Here is a 23628-nt window from a genome sequence, read left to right as displayed (position 1 = left end):
TTGTCTGGCAACATATTTTATCAATAGACAAACTAAATACTTATTTCTACGTGACAAAAAGGGATAAAAAGTGATGTATTTAGAGTATAACCAATATAAAAACACAGTCGTGAATTAATTTTAACCTCTGTATAAACAGAAGAGTTCTATAAAGTGTATTGGCATCTCTTCGCTCAATAAAAATCACAATAAGAGCTGAGTGATATGACACGATGCATAAATGTGCATTAAACAATTATTCTCAGCAGTCTACATGTGTTTGTTGCCTCATTACAAAATATGGAGCAAATATCACAACATATACACTTTAAACTAACAAAAAAAACAGTCTCACAGACATATTAAGTTTAATATAAACAAATTTAAAAAAAGGGCAAAACAATGATTGTTGTAATCTCACTAAGAAATATTGAGGCCAATGAAATGAAACCTTGGGCGTGCATATTAATGCTCCTGTGTGCACAGCAAACCTTATTAATATGACATTTTGTCTTATTAAACAGATGAAAAGCAGTCAGATACTTTTATTTAATGTCACTTGCATTGAACTGTAGGTTTAAACTTTTTTTAGTTCATGCATTTCCTGAGAATTAGTTGTCTGACAACATCTAATTTCCGTACTTTACCAACAGAAAATCAAAAAATATATATATTTAAGATAAAAAAATTGGCTAAATTATAACTCTACTCGACAAAAGGGACCAAGAGATGCATTTAGAGTTGTATTTTAAAGCTTTAGCGTATGTAAAAACATGGCCACGGATTAATATTAACCTCAGAAGAGTTCTATAAAGTGTATCAGCATCTCTTCGCTCTCACAGTAAGAGCTGAGTGATATGACACAACGCATAAATGAGCATTAAACAGATATACCCAGCAGTCTACGTGTGTTTGGTGCCGCATTACAATCAAAAGCAGCAAATATCACAATATATATGTGTTAAGAAAATATATAAAGTTCAACAAAAAGTGCCACATACAGAGTACGTTTAATATAAGCTAAGATAAATAAATTAAAAAGGAGAATAAAATCATTGTTGTAATCTCACTGGAAAATATTGTGATCAAACACATCTTGGGGCGTGCATATTAATGCTCCTGTGTGCATCACTTTCATATCAACTGCAAACGGTATTGATAATGATATTTTGTCTCATTATACTGATTAAAAGTAATCGGATGCTTTTATTTGATGTTTCTTGCACTGCATTGTAGATTTAGACATTATTTCATGCATTCTCCGGGAATCAGTTTTCTGCCAACATATCTAATGTTCAAACTTTACCAATAGACAAACTAAAAATGTATATTTAATTTTAAAAATAGGGTAAAATATATTTATTATACTTGCACTTGCATTGCAGGTTTAGCCTTCTGTTTAGTTCATGTATTTTCTGTAGTAGTGTTGTCACGATACTGGAATTTCCAACACTGATACAACACCAAGGAAAATGTAGATTTCCAATAGAGAGAGAATGATTTTGACCATTTTCAATACAGCGAGGAAAACACCAATATAAATAAAATAAAAACACAAAATGATATAATCTTCTTTTCTGATTAAAACAATAGTGATTTAGCAAATACCGCACCACTGACAAGCCAACCGCAAAGTAACAAAGCAACCATACACAAATCATAGAAACCGCAGCGATCCCTTTTTGTGTGCGTGTTTCTTCCGGTGTTTTTGTCTGTCATTTTAACACTGAAGCTCCTCTGCTCCTAGAGTTACATCATCTGTGTGGCAATATTTAATATCTCTTGTTTAAATACACTATGAACAGCAGCTACGCCAATTATTTTCTTTGTTCTGTATTTCCACTCTGAGCTCTCTAGAAATTGCGCCATTGATCCAAGACCTGTGAAGAAATGATGCCAACCATAGAGCACTTCTAGAGGTCTCCATAATCCTGGACCAGGCTTTATCCTGAGCAGCTGCTGTGGTGGTCATGGAGGAGTGGAGAGCATGAGACCGATTCCTAAAATTGATCCTGTGGGCCAGCCTGATCACCCAGTGATCTACTCACACCTGCAGCTTCTCCATGATGGACGTCCAGTGCTCGCCAGCCTCCGGCGCCTAGACTGCAGCTCTGCACAAGTTTGGCCAGAGGAGAAATGGTCGTTCTCAACTGAGTCTGGTTTATCTCCAGGGTTTTTCCTTCACTTTGGTCAATTGGTGAAGCTTGTTCTTCCACGGTCTCGTTTGGTTTGGGACTCATGGAGCTGCGCATGGATGGATTTGCTCTTCAGTGTTTGGACATTCAGCAGTGAAAACCACACTGAACTGAACTAAACTGAACTTCAACTCTGAACACTGGACTGACACAGATTCAGTTTACTAGAACTTCTGTGTTCAGCTGCTGCGACACAATCTACATTACAAGAGCGTTGTAGGAAAAAAGAGATGAATTGAACTGAATTTATTTTTATATTATTTGTATAATAATAAAGCATAAAAAATCAATTCAATTCACCTTTATTTGTATAGCGCTTATACAATGTTATCTTGAAAATAAAATATGAAACTAAACTCTAAATTAAAATGATTAATTACACACATTAGAACAGTGTAGGATAATGAGGCCTCAATCAATCTGCGTTCAGCCTCCATTCTCTCTCTGTCTCACACACACACACACACACACACACACACACACACACACACACACACACACACACACACACACACACACACGCACACACACGTTTTAAACATTATTATTTCCTCACTGTCAAAGAAGGGCCGCAGGTATTTGTTGTATCCTTTCATCAGCTTCTGGATGGTCGGAGGAAGAATCTCTCCCTCTTTGACCTCAGCGTTCAGCAGAGAGTTTTCCAGAAACCTGCGAAAGAAAAACAGAACAACGTGAACCAACAAAAGGAGAGACACAGAGAGAGCTTTGAGTTTATAACCATATCAGCTTCTCTGGCTATGTCAAAAAACTCAATAAAACAGATCAAGTTTTCCACATTTTATAAATACCACATTTCTATAACGGCTCGAAATTGCATACGCGCCTTAAATATTATCTATGTGACCTGGGAGCATTTGCATGTATTTAGGAGACCTTTACGCAGAATGCATCTTTGCACCTAAATACACCAAACGCAGCGCTCAGGAAGGCGTCAGGTCAACTTAATGCAGTAAACAAATCCCGCAATGCTTGGTCCACCTTCAAACCCTTCTGATTGGCCCACTGCTCTAGAACTGAACATGCATAGATTGGTTTATATCAGCTGTCAATCACTCAGTCAATGCCTTCCTTCAGATGACAGAGAGCTACAGCCGTGGAAATGTAAAGGTGTGGATATGAGAGAATGACAATAACACTGACAGATTTAGTTTTAGAAACCACCTACAGTTACAGATAATGGCACGTCTGATTAATGATCATGAGGTGAATGTTAATCCACTATTTACACTTTTGAAAAGTGGATAAAAGACTTCCAGTGGGTTAAAGTCCCCTATGAAAATGACTAAAGCCATTTACTGTAAAGCTGGAGGGACGGAGTTTGCCACATCTACACATTAAGCATGAGATGTTCTAACGTTATTTAATCCTTCATTTATTTGTCACGATTAGGGCTGCAAGTAATGATTATTTTAATAATTGATTAATCTGTCAATTTTTTTTAGATTAATAAGATAAAAAAGAAAAGCATTCATTTTCAACACTATTCAAAAACAAAACTATAATCTTAAGAAAATGCACAAACATGTTGTCCTTGAACATCCCTGAGCTGTTATAATAAAATAAAAAGATTAAAACTTAGTAGAGTTGTCCTGTTTTCAATCCAAATATCTAAAAAAATCTTGAATCAAGAGACACACTAGACTCATGAAATAGCATAAGAAATGATGTCTTGTTTTCTGAAAAATAAATAAACACCTCAAAATTAAGTGTTTGCTTAAACAAGCTTAATTATTTGCCAATGGGTAAAGCCAGACAGAATCTGTGGACATTTTTTGATATTTCTGCACAGAATTTAGTTAAAAATCTGCGGATTTATGCGCAATGATTTTGGGAGATTTATAACTAAAACCTTAATATAATAAATAAAAAAGTAATACCTTTTTAACTTTTATTCAATGTGGTCATTCATTTTATCAGCTTTTATTTTTATTTATTTTATTTTATTTTTATTCTTACCATTTTTATGTTTGTTTTTATTTCTCTTATACTTGTTTCTTTTATTCCTGTTTATGTAAAGCACTTTGAATTGCCACCGTGTATGAAATGTGCTATAGAAATAAACTTGCCTTGCCTTGCCATGTCAAGCAGTGTGTACAGGGTCAGTGGGTGCATGCATTTACTTTTGTTTGTTAGTTAGTGTTGATTTCAAACACAGTGAATCTGTTAATATAACACTTTATAATTTTTGGTGGGTGTGACTATATTTTGGCTGGTGCGCCTACATTTTTGAGGTTAGGAGCACCAGTGCTACCAAGCTAAAAGGTTCATTTGGAGACCTGTATAATCATAAAAATATTTGAACTATCTAAAGTCATCCACAGCAATAAATAATATATAAGATAACATTAAAAATAGGACATTACGCAAGTATGTGTTTCTGAGAGAAGGAAAGTCCCATTCACGAGCTCGTTATTTCAGGCCAGATCGCGGATGAACCGTTTAGTTCAGTGTGAGATCAGCCGCACACGCTGATAAGAGAAACACACAACAACTGGGAATAAAGACAAAGACTGAGAGAGGGCAAACATGAGCTCATTTTCATAACGGGATTACTTTGATCCGTCAGTGTGGAAGAGTTGAAAACCAGGAACCATCAGCACTGAGCAACTCCAGAGTTATGGATGCAAAATCACAATCAGAATCAGTTTTATTGCCAAGTGTGCTTCACACACACAAGGAATTAGCTTCTGTAGCCAAAACAAATTCCTTGTGTGTGTAAAGCGCACTTGGCAATAAAACTGATTCTGATTCTGAAAATATACAGTTGAATTATTAGCCCTCCTGAAGATTATTCCCCCAATTTCTGTTTAACGGAGAGCAGATTTTCTCAACACATTTCTGCACATAATAGTTTTAATAACTCATCTCTAATAACTGATTTATTTTCTCTTTGTCATGATGACAGTAAATAATATTAGACTAGATATTCTTCAAGACACTTCTATACAGCTTAAAGTGACATTTAAAGGCTTAACTAGGGTAATTAGGTTAAAGTTGGAATAATTAGGCAAATAATATTGAGCTTAAAATAAATTAAAAACAATTAAAAACTGCTTTTACACTAGCTGAAATAAAAACAAATAAGACTTTCTCCAGAAGAAAAAATATTCGAGGAACTGACACCGTTTCAATTCACTATGATCTTCTATGTGAAGCTGCATTGACACAATCTACATTGTGAAAGCGCTAGAGAAATAAAGGGGAATTAAATTGAATTAAAATACTGTGAAAAATTCCTGAATCTGTTCAACATCATTTGGGGAAAAAGTGGACAGATGTAAAATTGGCACTTGTGTGACTTCATTCTTTTCGGCTTAGTCCCTTGATTAATCTGGGGTCGCCACAGTGGAATGAACCGCCAACTTATCCAGCATATGTTCTATGCAGCGGATGTCCTTCCAGCTGCAACCCATCACTGGGAAAATCACTCATTCACACTCATACACGACGAACAATTTAGCCTACCCAATTCACCTGTACCACATGTGTTTGGACTTGTGGGGGAAAAAAAACAGAGGAAACCCACACCAACACGGGAGAACATGCAAACTCCACACAGAAACACCAACTGACCCAGCTGGGACTCAAACCAGTGACCATTTTGCTGTGCAACCTTATTACAGAGAGAAAAAACTACACAGTGTTTTAAATAATCATGATTATGATTTTCCATAAATAAGCAGTCCTAATTTTTGTATTTTGGTGAAAACCTTTTTTTTTTAATGGCAAGGCTGACATTTGCAATTCAGCACCAACAGCAAAACACACACCTCTGCTCCTTCAGCAGAAACTGAAGTGCATTTATGATGCCATGAAACACATGTGTGACACATACAGTAAATGCACTGAAACACACTAAAACTGTCTAAGTGAAATGGACTGTAAAAGTCAGACGCAGGAAAAAAATGCAGTCATCATCAGTTTTGTGGATAATAAAAAAAAAATCCTCTCGACTATTCCTATATAAAGGGGAAAAAAAAACGGAACTAATTTAATTCAAATAATATAAATAAATAAATAAATAAATAAATATATATATTATATATAATATATAATATATAATTTACTATTATATATATTATTATTATTATTATATCTAAATGAACTAATTGGCTATGCAATAAAAACAGGTTCACTGTGCAGTTTTACAGGGCAGAATCTTTTGGAAAATATGAATAAGAAATAATGTGATTTTACATTACACTGTATATTGCATTATTCATACATTTTCTTTTTGGCTTAGTCCCTTTATTCATCAGGGGTCACCACAGTGGAACGAACCGCCAACTTATCCAGCACATGTTTTATGCAGAGGATGCCCTTCCAGCCACAACCCATCACTGGGAAACACACATACACTACGGCCAGTTTAGTTCACCAGTTCCCCTATAGCGCATGTGTTTGGACTGTGGGGGAAACCGGAGCACCCGGAGGAAACCCATGCAAACACGAGGAGAACATGCAAACTCCACAGAGAAATGCCAACTGACCCAGCTGGGGCTCGAACCAGTGACCTTCTTGCTGTGAGGTGACAGCACTAACCACTGTGCCACCACGCTGCTATATTGCATTATATTACTCCAAAATAAAATACAAATAATAATAAATTCCATTATTGCAATTTTTCACTGTAAAGTAATACATATCATAATTCATAATGACAACCTCACACTTATCACTTCTGTTACAACTCAACAGGTAAGACTTTTAAATTAAATATAGGTACATCAATTCAGAAACAATATATCCGTTAATAAATAAACAATGAAAGAAATATATATATATATTACATATATATACATAAAATTATATGTATATATGTATATGTAATCTTAATGCAATATATTTATTTTAAATTGCAACTGTAAAACAATAGAATAATATTATAATTAGACATTATTTTCTTAATGTTCAAACATTAAGAGCATGACATTTATTGGGATGGAAAACACTTATTTTCTTTTTTAAAGATTGTTGTTGCATTTTGTGCACATCTAAGTGAATTTGTATGATGCTAAAAACGCAAAAAAAATTGCAATTATGCTTTTTTACTAGTGCAGCTCTACTATAAACATCTAAAGAGCATTTTAGGTTGGTCTAATAAAAAATAAACACTCTAAGTGAGCCAAAGCTTTTGTCAAATCCAAAAGTACAACACAAGATGTTAATAATTCAGCAAAGCAACTCAAACATTTATGTTTGGTACAAACATCCACACACTACAGTCGCCTACTGTACTGTGTCATTTGTGTCTGTAATCGACTTCTAAAAATACATTTTAGGACAAACATCTGATAAAGTTATATAAATGGCAACTCCACCAGCCTGAGACACAAGAGCTCAACATCAAACTGCATTTCACGCTGCGGTGATAAAAGAAAAAACTGGCAGAAAATAAAGTAGGACGCTGTACAACATTCACCAGACACAAATCAGCCTTGACTTTAGGGCTGCATGATATTGGAAACATCTAAATTTCATTTTTCTGCGATAGATTAAATATTGCGATATGAATACAGTTCCACAAGATGGTTTCAGCTCTAGTTGATGGTTTTCTGGGGAGTCTGACAATAATCAGGTAGAGAAACTGAATAATCACAATGCAAACAATGCTTTTCTGACTGTGCTTTGTCTCATCTTTATCAAAAAGTCTTTAAGCAAGTAAAACTAGTCACTTCAGGTAAATGTAAGAGTTTTTCTTAAAAGAAGCAACATGATCATAAGTAAAATAATCTTGTTTTTGCTTTGAAATGTAGATATTTGGACTAGAAACAAGAGAAAAATTCGTATAAATTCCATATAAATATAGTAAATAGTTCATTTAACCTGTATATCAAACACCCTAGTTTTTCATGATTTATATATATATATATATATATATATATATAAATAAATGTACTATATTATGTGCACAACTACACAAATCAGAAAAATTAAGCTTCTTTTTTTTGGTCTCTTGTCAAGACATGATCTAAAACGGTAGGGATTAAGCCGAAGGAAGGTTGTTTAACTCTTATTTTTATTCATGATCTTACTTTCTCTCAGATTTCACTCCCCGGAGCATCTGACATCATGTACTTCACTAAGGACATGCGTTAGGGCCTCCCCTAGCATAACAAATTGCTGTAAAACTCTTCTATGCCAGGGAAGTGTTTTCTCTCGTTAACGGCAGGGAAAGTGTTAAACGAAATCATTTATCGACTTTACGCACAACATAATACCAGCCATACATGTAAAGCAATAATAATGGCCTTCAATTCAGTCACGTCGAGCAGCCGTCATCCTTGAACCAATCTCTATCATTGTAAGCTGCTTGCTGCTCTGTCGGTTCCACTGCTCCGTTTGTTAGATGTTTGCTCCCACTTTCTTTTGCAGTCTGAAGCACGTCTAATGCACAAGATGCCCAACTCCGGCCACAGGATGTCTAATCGCATCTTTGCAATGACTTCACATGTAAATCACTCACACTTCATCTGCGTCTGCTTACTGCACAGGCTGCAAACCAATTCCACCGCCCTTCCATGTAATGTAATGACTGTGAGGGCGCAGGTAAGAGGTCACTCATATACATCACGTGTGCTGTGCATGCGACGTCTATAAGTCACATAACACAAGTAATTGTAAACTGAAGTAAATATAATTTTAATTATATGGTTTAGAATTGGATGTTTTATAATATTACTTACAGTTTTTTGTGATTATTTGGCGTTTAATTAAGAATTTTTACAGGATCACAACAAATTGCGCCTTATTTTTGATCTTGCGTGGGATTCAGCGAACGCGAAAAACTAGGGGTCTGAACATAATGTTCATAATACATCCATCTGTAAATATCACCATAGTTTTTCTACAACTGCACTTATAACGTATACCTGTATCCTGCACTTGCTGCTATTGCACTCCTGGTTAGACCTAAACTGCATTTCGTTGTCTTGTACATGTGTAATGACAATACAGTTGAATCTAATCTAATACAATTCTAAAAACTATAATCCAGACTCAACATTGCATATCTTGTGATGTGACTACTGTGGATGCGCACATTGCAGTACCAACGCTGAAACTAAATTCTGCAGCTCTACTGTCCAGTATAAAGGGCTGATATCTTATCATACCAATTAAAAATGATCCCCACAATAAAAACTCCAGCTGCAGAATAATGCAGACTTGTGTTCAGCCGAGGGTGTGAAAGAGTGACAATGCTGTGTCTGTGTGTGTGTTTTCTGGCAGGCCCATGGGGTCGAGTGTGGGATGAAAAGAAACCTCTCCAGATGCATTTCTAACAGTGTTTCACTTTGATTTCACACAGTCGAGACACTGAAAAACCTAACATGACCTACAGCTGATGCACTATCCAGGTCCAATGAATGAATCTTTATATTTATGCATGAATGTTGTTGAAGCTAATAGTTATGATATACAGTTGAAGTCACAATTATTCGCCCTGCTGTGAATTTTATTCCTCTTTTTATTTCTCTTCTCTTTTATTTCTATTTCCCAAATGATGTTGAACAGATTCAGGAATCTTTCACAGTATTTCCTCTAATATTTTTTCTTCTAGAGAAAGTCTTATTTGTTTTATTTGGGCTAGCATAAAAGCAGTTTTTAATTGTTTTAGACCCATTTTAAGGTCAATATTATTAGCCTCCTTCAGCAATATTAGTTTTGGATTGTCTTCAGAACAAACCACTGTTATACAATGACTTGCCTAATTACCCTAACTTTACCCTAATTAACTTAGTGAAGGCTTTAAATGTCACTTTAAGCTGTATAGAAGTGTCTTGAAGAATATCTAGTCTAATATTATGTGCTGTCATCATGACAAAGAGAAAATAAATCAGTTATTAGAAATGAAGGTGAAAAATATACAGGGGGGCTAATAATTCTGACTTCAACTGTAAAGAATACTATATATATTTATGTGTGTCCACGTATGTCTGAATGTGTGATATGTTCTAATTGAAACAAAAAATTCAGCATAAAAACAAATTACTTGTTCTAATAAATTATTTTAGATGACAGAAGAAATATTTGCATGTATATAAAACATTCATGTACAATGATAATGAGAATAAGCTGAAAAATGATGTGTCCGTGACTGATGTCACTCATTCACACACACACACACTACGGCCAATTTAGTTTATGAATTCCCCTATAGCGCATGTGTTTGGACTGTGGTGGAAACCGGAGGAAACCCACGCCAACACGGGGAGAACATGCACACTCCACACAGAAACACCAACTGACCCAGCCGGTACTCAAACCAACGACCTTATTGCTGTGAGGCCACAGTGTTAACCACTGAGCCACCATGCAGTGCTGATATCAAATTGTTTTATACTTTAAATTTGTAATCATTTTATAGTTTTTAAACCTGAGGTGACACTTTTTATACTGATCAGCTTAATGCATTACTTTATTTAATTTATTTTTCATCACAATAATGACATTTGGGGAGGGGGAATGTGTCGCAATCCATAAAACTAGAGAAAACAAGTTTCTTAAAATGCATTTGGCTTTGTCACTTTAACAATTTACTTTGTTTTTATATTTTTTTCCATGAGCTTTTATTAAAATTTGCATAAAAACGGCACATTTATATTGCTAAAACACTACATTTTAGCATTGTTTATTTTCCTTTTTAAATTAACGTTTACACAAATGGTGTAATTATAATGCATAAAAGATACAAATCAAATAAAACAAGTCTTAAAAGTTTCAGCATTTTAACATCAAAACATGTTTTTCATTGTTTAATTTCTCATAATTAGATTTTCTTATTCATTTTCACTTCTTTAACAGTTTCCAATTTAGTTTCTTTGTGTATAAATTGGTATAAAATCTCAGCCATGACCCTGTCGAACAACACTAATTCTTCAGAACTTCTCATTATATTAAATGAGCATGATTTTTGCATTACAATCAGAAATGAGGAGGGAAAACTTTTCAATTCTCAGGCTTTTCTTCAAGATCAAAACAACCCATTTCCCTGTGCTTTTGGGTAAAATAGGAGCCAGACTTTTCTGACAGTTTTTAAAAGATCCAAACATTAAAATAAACACACATGCCAAAACAAAAGAACATCTAAAAGAAAATATGACAGCTCTTGTTGCATATTAATGACTAAATTTGGAAAAGCGAGCAATAAAAAAAGAACAGTTGATCACTTCAGGCATGGAAAAAAAGGACTTTTAGATTGGAAATAAATCAAGCAGCAGTAAAATGCAGCTTTACATCAGCTGAAATCTGTCAGGATGATAGAGAGAAGTTTATCTGCTCTGATAAATGCATTACTTTCAGTTCAACCGTTGGTAGCTGTGCGTCCATTCAAATATGTAAATTAGACGTGCAAATCTGGAATATTGCATAATATGTTAGAAAATAAATCAACATTTCTTTCCCATGAGACACTAAAGAGAACAAAATCATCACTTCCTGATAAACATGCAGATATTGCTGAGAAAAATGTAGTTTGATGACTTGGGATTCGCAACTGTGGTGTTTTTTCTTCTCTAATAAATGAGCTCCGACTCAGATGACGAAGACTAAATGCAATGAACGAAAAATATCGTGATCCTTAATCCAGGCCATTGCTTAAACGAAAAGTCATCACAGGCTTCTCTCAGCTCTTTTTACTCTGATTGGATCAGAAATTGGTGCGTTCATGGATGAGAGCTGGAGTGTGTGTATAAGTCATTAACTTAGATCATATTCAGATGTGTTCCCAAATTACGTCATGAAAAAGTTGTGCATAAGTTTACACCCCCCTACAGAATCAGCAGAATTCAGTCATTTAAAGGAGAAAAATGTCATGTTTATGCTTCCATCCATAGATGTGAATTAGACAAAACTGTGATATTGTGTGAAAGATTAGTGAATAAAGCAGCGTATCCATCCAATGAGAAACTAAAGAGAAGAAAATCATTGCTTCCAGCTAAACTATCACAAATTAAAAGAGAGAAGTGTAGATGCACTGTTGGCATTCTCCACTGTGGTGTTTGTTCTTCTCTAATAATTGAGTTGCGGCTCAGAAGATGAAGACGAAACGCAATGAACGCGGGAAATGAGACAGATGCTCAAGACAGTTCTGGAGGAACAATTCAAAGAATGATAAACATATATATTGGGTAACAAACACCTGACAATGCAACCGCTTCCCATATATGACTGCAGATGTGCATGTTCTAACATTAATTAAATTAAAGTAGGACATTTTAAAATGAGATGTTCAAATAAATGGCTCAAGAAAATAAAGAGAAAAAGCTGAAATTTCCCCTTTTTCTATTTTCCATCTCGACTCAACATCTTCAATTATGCAGATAATAATGATGTAATAATGAAGAAAAATGAATAAAGATGTAATAATGACATCTTAATAATTGAGCCCTTTTAAAGTATTGATTACTTCTGTTTACATTATGCTTGCATTACCAAGGCAACAAGACATTTTTATTTATGATTTCTTTATGAATTTATTATGATTCCAGAGAGCTCCGTTACACTTATCAGCACCATCACAGTGAATGAAACTTCAGCAAAGAGAGAGAGCACTCAGCTCTTATCTCTTAATTCAGCGGGAACACTCAATCGAGAAGAAAACTGTTCTCAGCAGATAGCGGGTAAACAGAAAATAGCGGCAGTGATCGGGTGCAAAAGTACACACAGCAGGAGGGCACACACACACCGACACATGAGGAAACATGATGTCAACAACAGATTTGCATAGTAAGAGGTGATTAGACAGGTCTTCGGACGTGCAGTTAGCATGAAAGCTAATAGGAAGCGTACAAAGGTGGAACTGCTTTGTTGCAGTTGTTTTTATTAACAAACCAATATTAATAATGCATATTCTGAACCGCGAATCACAGGATGCACCGAACCGTGGGAGAACAACGGGACAATATGTTGTTGTTTTTTTTTACCGAGAAACGTTGCATCTCTAATATATATATATATATATATATATATATATATATATATATATATATATATATATATATATATATATATATATATATATATAAACACACACACACACACACACACACACAGTTAATTATTCGCCCCCCTTTAAATTTTTTATTCTTTTTTAAATATTTCCCAAATGATGCAAGCATCAAGGAAATGTTCACAGTATGTCTGATAATATTTTTTCTTCTGGAGAAAGTCTTAATGGTTTTATTTCGGCTAGAATAAAAGTAGTTTTTAATTTTAAAGAAAAAACATTTTAAGCTCAATTTTACTAGCCACTTTAAGCTATGTTTTTTTTTTTTGTTTTGATAGTCTACAGAACAAACCATCATTATACAATAACTAGCCTAATTACCCTACTTTAGAAATATGCTGAAAAAAATCTTTCCGTTAAAAATTGGAAAAAAATTGGGGGCAAAAATAAACAGGGGGCTAATAATTCTGACCTCAACTGTGTGTGTATGTGTGTGTGTGTATGTATATATATATATATATATATATATATATATATATATATATATATATATATATATATATATATATACACACACACACACACACACACACACACACACACACACACACACACACACACACACACACACAGTGCACATGTATGTATCATGTAAATACAATTATATCGCAATTAATCACTTGACAGCATTAACATTCATTTAAACAAACTTTGAACTATATAGCCACACACACACACACATACACATGAACACACATACATGCATAAATTATGCAGACCGAGTGTTTGTTTAAATCATTTATTAATAAATACATTTGCAAGGTGTGTACTAGTTTCTGGACCAGATTTGAAATCGAGACATTCAGAGGTTTTGGGAATGGAGGAAAGTATGATTATTAATTCATAAACCTAAAATAGAGCATGTCTGCCTCTTAAAATGCCTTTTTATCTGAGTCCAAATCTTGAGTGAGCTGGAATCCGCAGATGAGGATGAATAAAGCAGACCTGAGCGAGAGGAAGGTGAACATCATTTACTGCTCAAATCACACCAATCATCACACTTCATGTGCTGCAAATGAGAATGAGCTCTGGTTATCTGCCTGTTATTGATGTTGGAAATGATATTCCTACTTTTGGCATTAGCGCTTCATAAATCTATCTGGTTTTCCTCGACTATTGAAGTTTCATCATTTTAAATACAGTATATTGGGCAATTATCAAGAATAAATTCAGTTGGAAGGATGAGAGAACAGAAACTCATTGTGAGAATTTAAGCAATGCACATCGTGTCTGCGTAAGCCGGTGCGTAAATGAAGCGCCTGATGAGACGCAGCGAGCAGCCCTCCGGTATCTGAGGGCACTTTCAAAACTGAGCAGAACAAAGGGAGGAAATCAGTGCATTGAGGATCTGTCCAATGCATTATTGAGCCTTTTCTCATTTAAAATTTCAGGTCCCACTTTACATCAAGTGTCCATAACTACTATGTACTTGCATCAACAAAATAAATACAATGCACTTACTGTGTTCATAATGTATTGAGAACACTCGTGGTGCTCTTGAGTTGGGATAAGGGTAGGGTTATGGACAGGTTTGGTGGTATGGGTAGGTTTAAGGGTGGGTTAAAGTGTTAGGGATGGTCAACAGTGTATTTACAAATGTAATTACAGAAGTTAATTACAGATGTAATTACATACAGGTATTTAATCAAGCATAAGTACATAGTAAATACATGTATTTACATGATAAGTACAGTGTAATGAAATATTAATTTCTGTGTAAACTGAACTACACTGTTCCTATTTACTGTGACCTTTTATGTGAAGCTGCTTTGACACAATCTACATTGTATAAGCGCTATACAAATAAAGGGGAATTGAATTTAACTGAATTGAATTGTGTAAGTACATATTAGTTAAGGACACTTAATATAAAGGGACCAAAGTTTCAGGTAGGCCTACTCTGTGTGTGAAGAGCAGGTGATAACCCTCTCTACTCCAGTGTTGCGAATGCGATCTGCTGATCTAACAGACACAGTGCAACATGATTTAGAAACAGCAATCAACTCCTTGTTGCAGGTCAAACTGATCCATTTAATGCAAAACTAAATGCATTTCTCCACTGATTATTTAAACTAACAGGAACAAATAGTCTTGGAGAAAGCTTGTGTTGTCATGAACAGTTTGAATCGTGAATAAATGGAGAATGATTGACAGGTGCAGCAGAGGGAAGTGCTGAATATTAACCACTTGAACATTCATCTGTACTTTACATTAAACTATAGAATGGCTTCAGAACATTTAGGATATAGTAGCCTACATGACAACTTTCTAGTGCCTTATAATTGGCTACCTTTATGGCTTAGTTGGCTTATAAACACAGAATATAGCCCACACGCAAGATCGGATTTGGATCTGTACCAGCTGGCTGATACCTGATCCAGCAAAAATATGCGGTATCGAACTGATATCCGATTGAAGTATCAGGATCAGTGCATCCATATAAATAAATAAATAAATAAACTGTATAATTGAAGCTGGAATACACTGAAAGGTAAATAAACACTTAGTAAAGTTTTTCCTACTTCATAAAAATGTGTAAATAATTTACATACATTTATATGGCGTTACAATATTTTCTTTAAAAAGTCAATATAAACATTGTAATTATGACTGCTATACAAGCACAGTTGAAGGCAAAATTAATTGTTTTTGTTTTCTGATTGTCTCCAGAACAAACCACTGTTGTCCAATGACTTGCCTAATTACCCTAACCTTACCCTAATTAAGCCTTTAAATTGCACTAGGTTTAAAATAGTAACATTTTAATAAAAAAATCTTTAATATTTCACAGGATGGCGAATGATCGTCTTTAACGGTTTTATTTCTTATTTATTTATTGCCACATCAGCAACTTTTGGCTATTTCATGGCAAGATGGATATACATAAAAATATTACATGATAAAAACCAATTTGTATTACAATAAAAAGTTACTTGGATAAATATATATAAAATATAAATAAATAAATAAATAAAAGTTAAATCTGATTTTTCAGTTCAATGTTTGATAAATAATGTGAGATTCTTCCTGGTGGTACCTTATTGAAAATGTCCATCAAAGTACTCTCCAAATTTTGTCTAATTGTATTCAAACTTTAAGACTAAGGCCTTGTTCATATGTGGAAATTTATCCGATATGAATCGGATCTGTGCCCTCGTGTCTGCAGTGCAAGCAGGTAGATCGGATTTTCACCTGTCAATGCGAGTCGCGCGTCATTAATAACCAATGACGTCAAGTCAGACACTTTCATTACAGAACAGACTTCAGCAGAGTCGCAAACCCTAAATCTCACACACAAGGACTTAAACAGCTTTCATATTGTCATATAGCACAGGTATTTCAGCATGATAACGAGAGCGAGAGAGCGCAATGTCCACCACATAACTAATATAAACTAATATAAAAGTAGTGCATAAATCACGCCATGGACATGACATTAAGATGAATACTGGTTTAAAAAAAGCCTATATATCAAAAGAAGATGAACAAATGAGAACCTTTGTCATAAACTATAGTAAAACAGCTTGTCAAAAGCTGCGAACAGATTACATACAGGAATAGAGACAAGAGCGCTCTTTAATTATCAGCTGTTAGTCAGCGCCCGCTCTATTTTTCCTGGTCATTGCATCTTTGCCGTGTGCTGTGTAAATGCAGACGATCGGATACGAGTCACTTTTAAAAGATGATGTAAGCAGGTCATCAAAAAAATTAAATAAAAATAAAAAATAGGACACAGTCACAAAATCGGATTTGACCATCAAGATCTGCAGTGTAAATGCAGCCTAAATGCTTTCCTCCATCAATGATTGAGTGTTTCACTCGATACATTTTTTAGCTTCTTGAGGGTGTTCAAACATGTACCTGCTTTTATCCAAGATGATGGTCAGTTTAGCAGATCGAACAAACTATAGTTTATCCCCGAGGATCATCACAGCATGGCTTTTACAAGGCTGAACACTACAGGAAAACTAACAACCTCTGGATTGATCTGTACAGGGGATCCTTTATAGTAGAGTTACAGTAGGGCTGAAGAAGAGACTGAAACCAAAATTCTAAACTTATAACTGAAGTAATTTCCCCATGTTTCTAAATTGAGTTAATAGTTCACTTTTAATAACATATTTCTGTGTGCATCTTACTTATTTTCGTCTTGTTTCCAGTGCAAATATCTAAAAATTCTTACCAAAAGCATTTTGTAGTCAAGAAAAACTTATTGTCTTGTTTTCAGAAATAATGAGTCAAAATTAAGTGAGCTTTTCATTAAAAGAAGCAAAATAATCTGCCAATGGGGTAAGTGAAATGCTATATATCGTGTATGGCCACACACCCAAATTACTTCACAATCAGCAAGGGGTCTCTCCACACCACCACCAGTGTACAGCTCCAGCTGGATGATGCTCCGGCAGCCACAAGACAATGACGCCAGTGATTCACCACACACCAGCTATAGGTGAAGTGGAGAGACAGTGATTGAGCCAATTCAGAGGATGGGGATGATTGTGAGGTCATGATGGGTGAGGGCTGATGGAGGGAATTACACCCCTACTCTTTACCAGAAGTGTCATGGAATTATTAACAACCACAGATAGTCAAGACCTCGGTTTAACGTCTCATCAAAAAGACGGTGCTCACTGAAAGTATAGAGTCCCCTTCACTATACTGGGGCATTAGGACTTACACAGATCGCAGGTTGAGCGCCCCCTGCTGGTCTCACTAACACCACTTCCGACAGCAACCTAGTTTTCACATGTGGTCTCCCATCCAGATACTGAACAGGCTCAGCCCTGCTTAGCTTCAGTGAGTGACCGCTCTTGGCCTGCAGGGTGATATGGCTGTGACAAAAACACTTTTATATGGGTAATTTGGTTAATTAGGCATAATAAAAGTTATTATGCCTTAATTAGGCAAAAAATAAACAATATTATTGGAAATACTGTGAAAATCGCTTCATTGCTCCATTAAATATCACTTGAGAAATATGCTCTGTATAGCTGCATTGAAGACGTGCTGTACATTTAGGTCATATGTGGAGAACAGGCACTTTCTGTTCTCCTCTAAACTCGCTTCCTAAAACATTCGCAGCCGTTCACACTTGAGGAGGTCAAATTAATAATGAATGACTCTGAACATTAAACTTCAGAGAAAGTGTGTTAACATGCTGAGAAGTGACACACTTGACCTTTAAGTGAGTAAGAAACTGAAGCTGACGGCTTTCTGACGTCTCCTGCTGAGGCACAAATGAACTTTTCCCATTAAGGAATAATATTTGCCCTCTGGAACTGATTTACAGGGGCATTATTATTTATATTATTGTATGTATGCTTTATTTTACATCGCAGTGGCTTATTTATTACCAGGAAAAAAGGTAGATATCCAAGTGAGATGTAAAAAAAAAAAAAAAAAAAAAAAAAAAAAAAAAAAAACTTTAGAAACTAACAGCATATAGCAAAAGTTAAAAGTTAATGATTTATTTTTCAGCCTGACCTGTTTACGGCTCCAAAATATTGAAATGTTTCTTAAAATAAAATACATTGTAATAATAATAAATGTGAAACAATTCTAAGTGTGTGTGTTTGTATACACACTCACCGGCCACTTTATTAGGTACACCTGTCCAACTGTTTGTTAACACAAATTTGTAATCAGTCAATCACATGGCAGCAGCTCACTGGATTTAGGCATGTAGACGTGGTCAAGATGATCTGCTGCAGTTCAAAGCGAGCGTCAGAATGGGGAAGAAAGGGGATTTAAGTGACTCACAATTTGGCCTCAACAACATGAAAGCATGGATCCATCCTGCCTTGTATCAGCGGTTCAGGCTGCTGGTGGTGGTGTAATGGTGTGGGGGAGATTTTCTTTGGGTCCATTAGTACCAATTGAGCATGGTGTCAACACCACAGCCTACCTGAGTATTGTTGCTGACCATGTCCATTCCTTTATGAGCACAGTGTCTCCATCTTCTGATGGCTACTTCCAGCAGGATAACGCACCATGTCATAAAGCACCAATCATCTCAGACTGGTTTCTTGAACATGACAATGAGTTCACTGTACTCAAATGGCCTCCACAGTCACCAGAGCTCAATCCAATAGAGCACCTTTGGGATGTGGTGGAACGGGAGATTGGCATCAAATCTGCAGCAACTGTGTGATGCTATCATGTCAATATGGAGCAAAATCTCTGAGGAATATTTCCAGTAGCTTGTTTAATCTATGACACGAAGGATTAAGGCCGTTCTGAAGGCAAAAGGGGGTCGAACACGGTACTAGTAAGGTGTACTCAAAGTGGCAGGTGAGTGTATAGTATATAAGCTTGTACGAGAGAAGGAAAAATGTCATTAAAAAAAATTGATCTCTAATGACAGCAGAAAAAAATGTTAAAAAAGTACATAAAAAAACAAATATTGAATTAAAAATCTCATACGAGCATGAACATCAGCAGCAAAAAATTATAAAAAAAACTGCTTGTTAATTAATAAACAAAATTGTGCACCTGTTTGTATTTTGTAATCTGGAATTTTTGACTATTATTAAGAGTAAAATATAAATAACAAGAGTATATCAAAATAAAGCTGCAATATAAATAGCTATACAAAGCATTTTCTCTCATAATTCGTGTGATCCGCTACAGAAAGCGCAGGACTCCTCCATCTGGTTTTCATTGTTCTCAGCAGAGTCCATGAAGAGGATATTTCCTCTTCCCTGCGTCTGTAAAGCAGGTCGCTTCTTCTAGTGGTTCTGGATGGACGGACGGCTCTGATGAAGAGCTAATTCTGCTCTGTGTTCAATGGCTTGGTAATGAGATTGGATTTGAGGAGTATGTTTAATCAATGTGGTCAAGAAGATTACTTTAACCTGCAGTTAACGCTTCACAGAGCCTGAATTACAGACTGTAGGCTCTTCTGCCATCACATTACAGCTTCAGAAATAAAACAACCATCATCACACATGCCATTAAGGTCTTATAAAAATGACATTCGTCTATACTGACCTTGAGGGTGTTTTACATTCACTCATTACTTGTGTAATGATTTGCATGCATTTGATTAGTCAGTCGCCCCCAATTTTGAACATGGACATAAAAATGACATGTGCAACTGAAACGAACACCAATCTGCAACGCTTTGGTGCACAGATTTAAGCTTGAGCTCATTTAAAAGAGGATGTCAGACTGTAGCTGAAGGGTAAAAAGTTAAAGTTACACAAAGTTATTAGTTATTAATTGAGACGGCAGATTAGTAATACATTAAAGACCACCTATTATGCACAAATCACTTCAAAATAAGGCTTTAAACAGTCGTGTGGGAGCAGTGTGGGAGTATATCCAGCCTCTAATGGTAAACTAATTAATTTACACTTTGATTGACATTCCTCTTTTTATGTGTCATCAAAGGGGGAAAGCCCCACCCACTAGAACCCATCTCTCCATCTCATTAGCATAAACAGCAGCCCTGAGTGAGAAGCAGCCGTCTGTCCATTAGCCATTAGAGTGTTTGAGCTGCTGAAGATAATGTCAGCATAGACTAAGAGGATTATAGATGTGGAGATTTAGATGAACAGCGACAGGAGCGACACAGACTGAAGCACACACTGACTACACACACAGTGCTGTTTTACATTCGTCGCGTAAATCTGTAGCTCCGCCCACTTCTGAAAGAGAGCACAATCTCATTTGAATTGAAAGCGGCAGTCACCAAAAACACCACAGTTACGATCAAAGCCTAAAAGGGTCATGTCTTTAGTCTTGCAGTGCACAGTAACTCTACAAGCGCAGCTTTACTGTGAAAGTGTGTGCGTGCATGCTTCCTAGCAACAAGAACAAACATTGCCGATGGTGTATCCCTCAAAGTTGTTTAGAATTAAATGTTTAGAGATGGTGTGACCAAAGTCCCTGTAAGAATTAGTCTTTGGTATGATAACGTGTACCTGTGGGTGCCTTTGATGTACCCCTTGATCCTTCTTACGTCTTTGTCGTAGCACCAGTGGCAACAAAATTAGGCACCGAAAATCCAACACAATCTCACGGCAATTCGATTTGGTGGCTAATTCGTACCAATTCATACGATCTAATTCGTACAATTTAGTACGATTTGCTCATCCCCCAATGATGGTTGGGTTTAGGGGTGGGGTTAGGTGCCACGCCTCCTTTTTAGAAATCGTACAATTTCGTACGGCTGAACTCGCACGACTGAATTAGGCACTATACTGACAAAACGTAAAATACGTATGTTTTCTCGTGAGATCAGGCTGGAAATTCATATGCTGATTCTGTGATTCTGCTTGTGAGAGACTGTTCTCACTCTCAGCTCACATCATTCAAAAGAAAAGGGCCACAGTCCCTATAAAGTTAACAGACTGGACTGACTTAGCAACTGGCTGAATATAAACGAGGACTAAACAAAATTGTTTCTACTTTCTAATTATTTTTCTCAACTCTCAGCAATACAACTTTTCAATAAGAACAATTGTTTGCATTAATTACTTTATTATTATTAATTCCATATTTCCAATGCCTGTATTTTGGATTTTTTCTGCAGTCCACTTATAATCCAACATGGAAATCATTTTTGTTAGTTATTGGCATTGACTGTTTTGAAATTCAAATGGCATTTACATGCCTGTGTTTTTATTTCTGTAATAAATATGGCTGTCAAGCCAACAGTTTGAGGATCTTGATGGTTTATTGCAAGTATGTTGTTTACATGAAGAAATCTGTGTTACAAGTTAAACTAAAATTCTAGTAAACAATCATATTTTGAATTTAAAATTTGAATTTTTTTGTCTTGCGTTTACAGTCATCTTACATTTGAATTGACCAAGTTTCAGTCTTTTAATCGCGATTAATTGCAGAAAAAAGTGTGATTAATTCGTTTTTTTTTAATCGATTAACAGCACTAAAAAATACATAAACACATTTAGATATACTATATACTATAATCATTACTACTGGAATGAGACTTTCAACCAGCACAACAACACATGTTTCTGAAGGAAATTACCTACTGCACCTTTACTCAACCATTAATAATATAACAAAAACATAACACATTCCACAAAACTTCTCCCACACACAAACAAAAACAAGCAGTCATTTAGTTGTTCAAGTGTAAAAAGAGATGAAAACAAGCAATGCACGAGAATCAGCCGGCACAGTTGAAAATGAAAAGTCACTCGTCTTGGTAATGTAAAAAGATGGCAGGATATTTCTGTTTTTAGCACTTCTTTATCTTAATCTGATTTTTATTTAGTTGAGTAACATAACATAAGTAAATGGTGCTCTTCCGCCTAACCAGCTTTACCGAGGTGAAGTTTGATTTATATTCACACATTTGAACAGCGACAACCTTCAATCTAACGTTACTTTGAATATTGGGTCTAAAAGAGCATGTAGGAATGACTTCAAAACAACATTAGCACTGTTTAATTGACTAAATGTTGTATTTTATAGTCATTGGCTGATTATATGGTTTCACTATTTAGAATTTGCAAACAATACTTTAGAGACGAAAGCACGAATGCCCCAATGCCAGTTTTTTTCTGGAAATATAATTCCTGCACCCGCTGGCCTGTACGCTGGACAAAGTTTGTGTCTCCATAGAGTTTTCTAACTTGTGAATGACATGATCTAGTGTTATATAAGTTTGTATAAGTGATACAAGTCATCTATTGTCATAAGATCGTCATCTAGTCAGTAACATTAGCATTCTGGCAGATCACCTATGGCACCTTTAAAGAAGACATTTCTCATATATCCACAAACAGACTGACTGAATGAGAATGAAATTAAGTCATGATGCTCAATGCCTTGTGGTTTTAAGTGATGGGAGAAAGCCTGTCATGAAACGTGGTGTCAGTACAGACAGTGATCTTCTGTAATCTGCAAGCCTTCACCGCTCAGCTGAATGGTATCAGTGAATTCTGCACAGGCACAAAAACGTGGGTGGCAATTTTTGGAAACACACCAAACAAACAATCTAAAGTGTCCACATCCCGCAAGCATCAAGATCCACATATGTGGCTTAATCCATCCACTCCACCTGTCTAACTGCATTTGCAGCAGATGTATTATTATCCATGTCTGTTTGTTCACTGATTCCCAGGCTATTCAACATTAATTTCATAGCTGTCACCATTGAGAGGAGTTTCTGAGCCTGCTGACTTACAGAAGTGCTCATGAACTGAGTGTTTGTTATGCAGCAGAGATCTGAGCTTTAGAGATGTGCGTATTGCACATGTGCAGACCTTCAATGACTGACTTACAATGTGGATGAATGGTTAGTTGAATGGAAAATGGATGCATGGATGGATGGATGGAACAACGAATGGAAAATTATAGCTTGATGGATGTAAAACTAGATGAAGTTTGGAAGGATGGATAAACACTTCTTTAAACACAATGGATAGATGGAAAAAAGTATGGGTGTGG

General features: G+C 35.7%; 1 protein-coding gene across 1 annotated transcript in view; it reads right to left on the bottom strand.

Moving 5' to 3' along the window:
* The window catches only part of LOC130239655 (gamma-aminobutyric acid receptor subunit pi), a 111988-nt gene that overhangs the window by 27838 nt on the left and 60522 nt on the right, over positions 1 to 23628 (bottom strand). The window contains exon 3 of the mRNA XM_056470941.1: positions 2731 to 2843. Within this exon, the coding sequence (XP_056326916.1) occupies positions 2731 to 2843 (113 nt within the window). The remainder of the gene's footprint in view (positions 1 to 2730; positions 2844 to 23628) is intronic.

The sequence above is a fragment of the Danio aesculapii genome, chromosome 13, assembly GCF_903798145.1.
Source record: "Danio aesculapii chromosome 13, fDanAes4.1, whole genome shotgun sequence".
Classification (NCBI taxonomy): Eukaryota; Metazoa; Chordata; class Actinopteri; order Cypriniformes; family Danionidae; genus Danio; species Danio aesculapii.
Note: the sequence above shows the minus strand (reverse complement) of the source record. Positions and strands in the feature narration are given on the sequence as shown.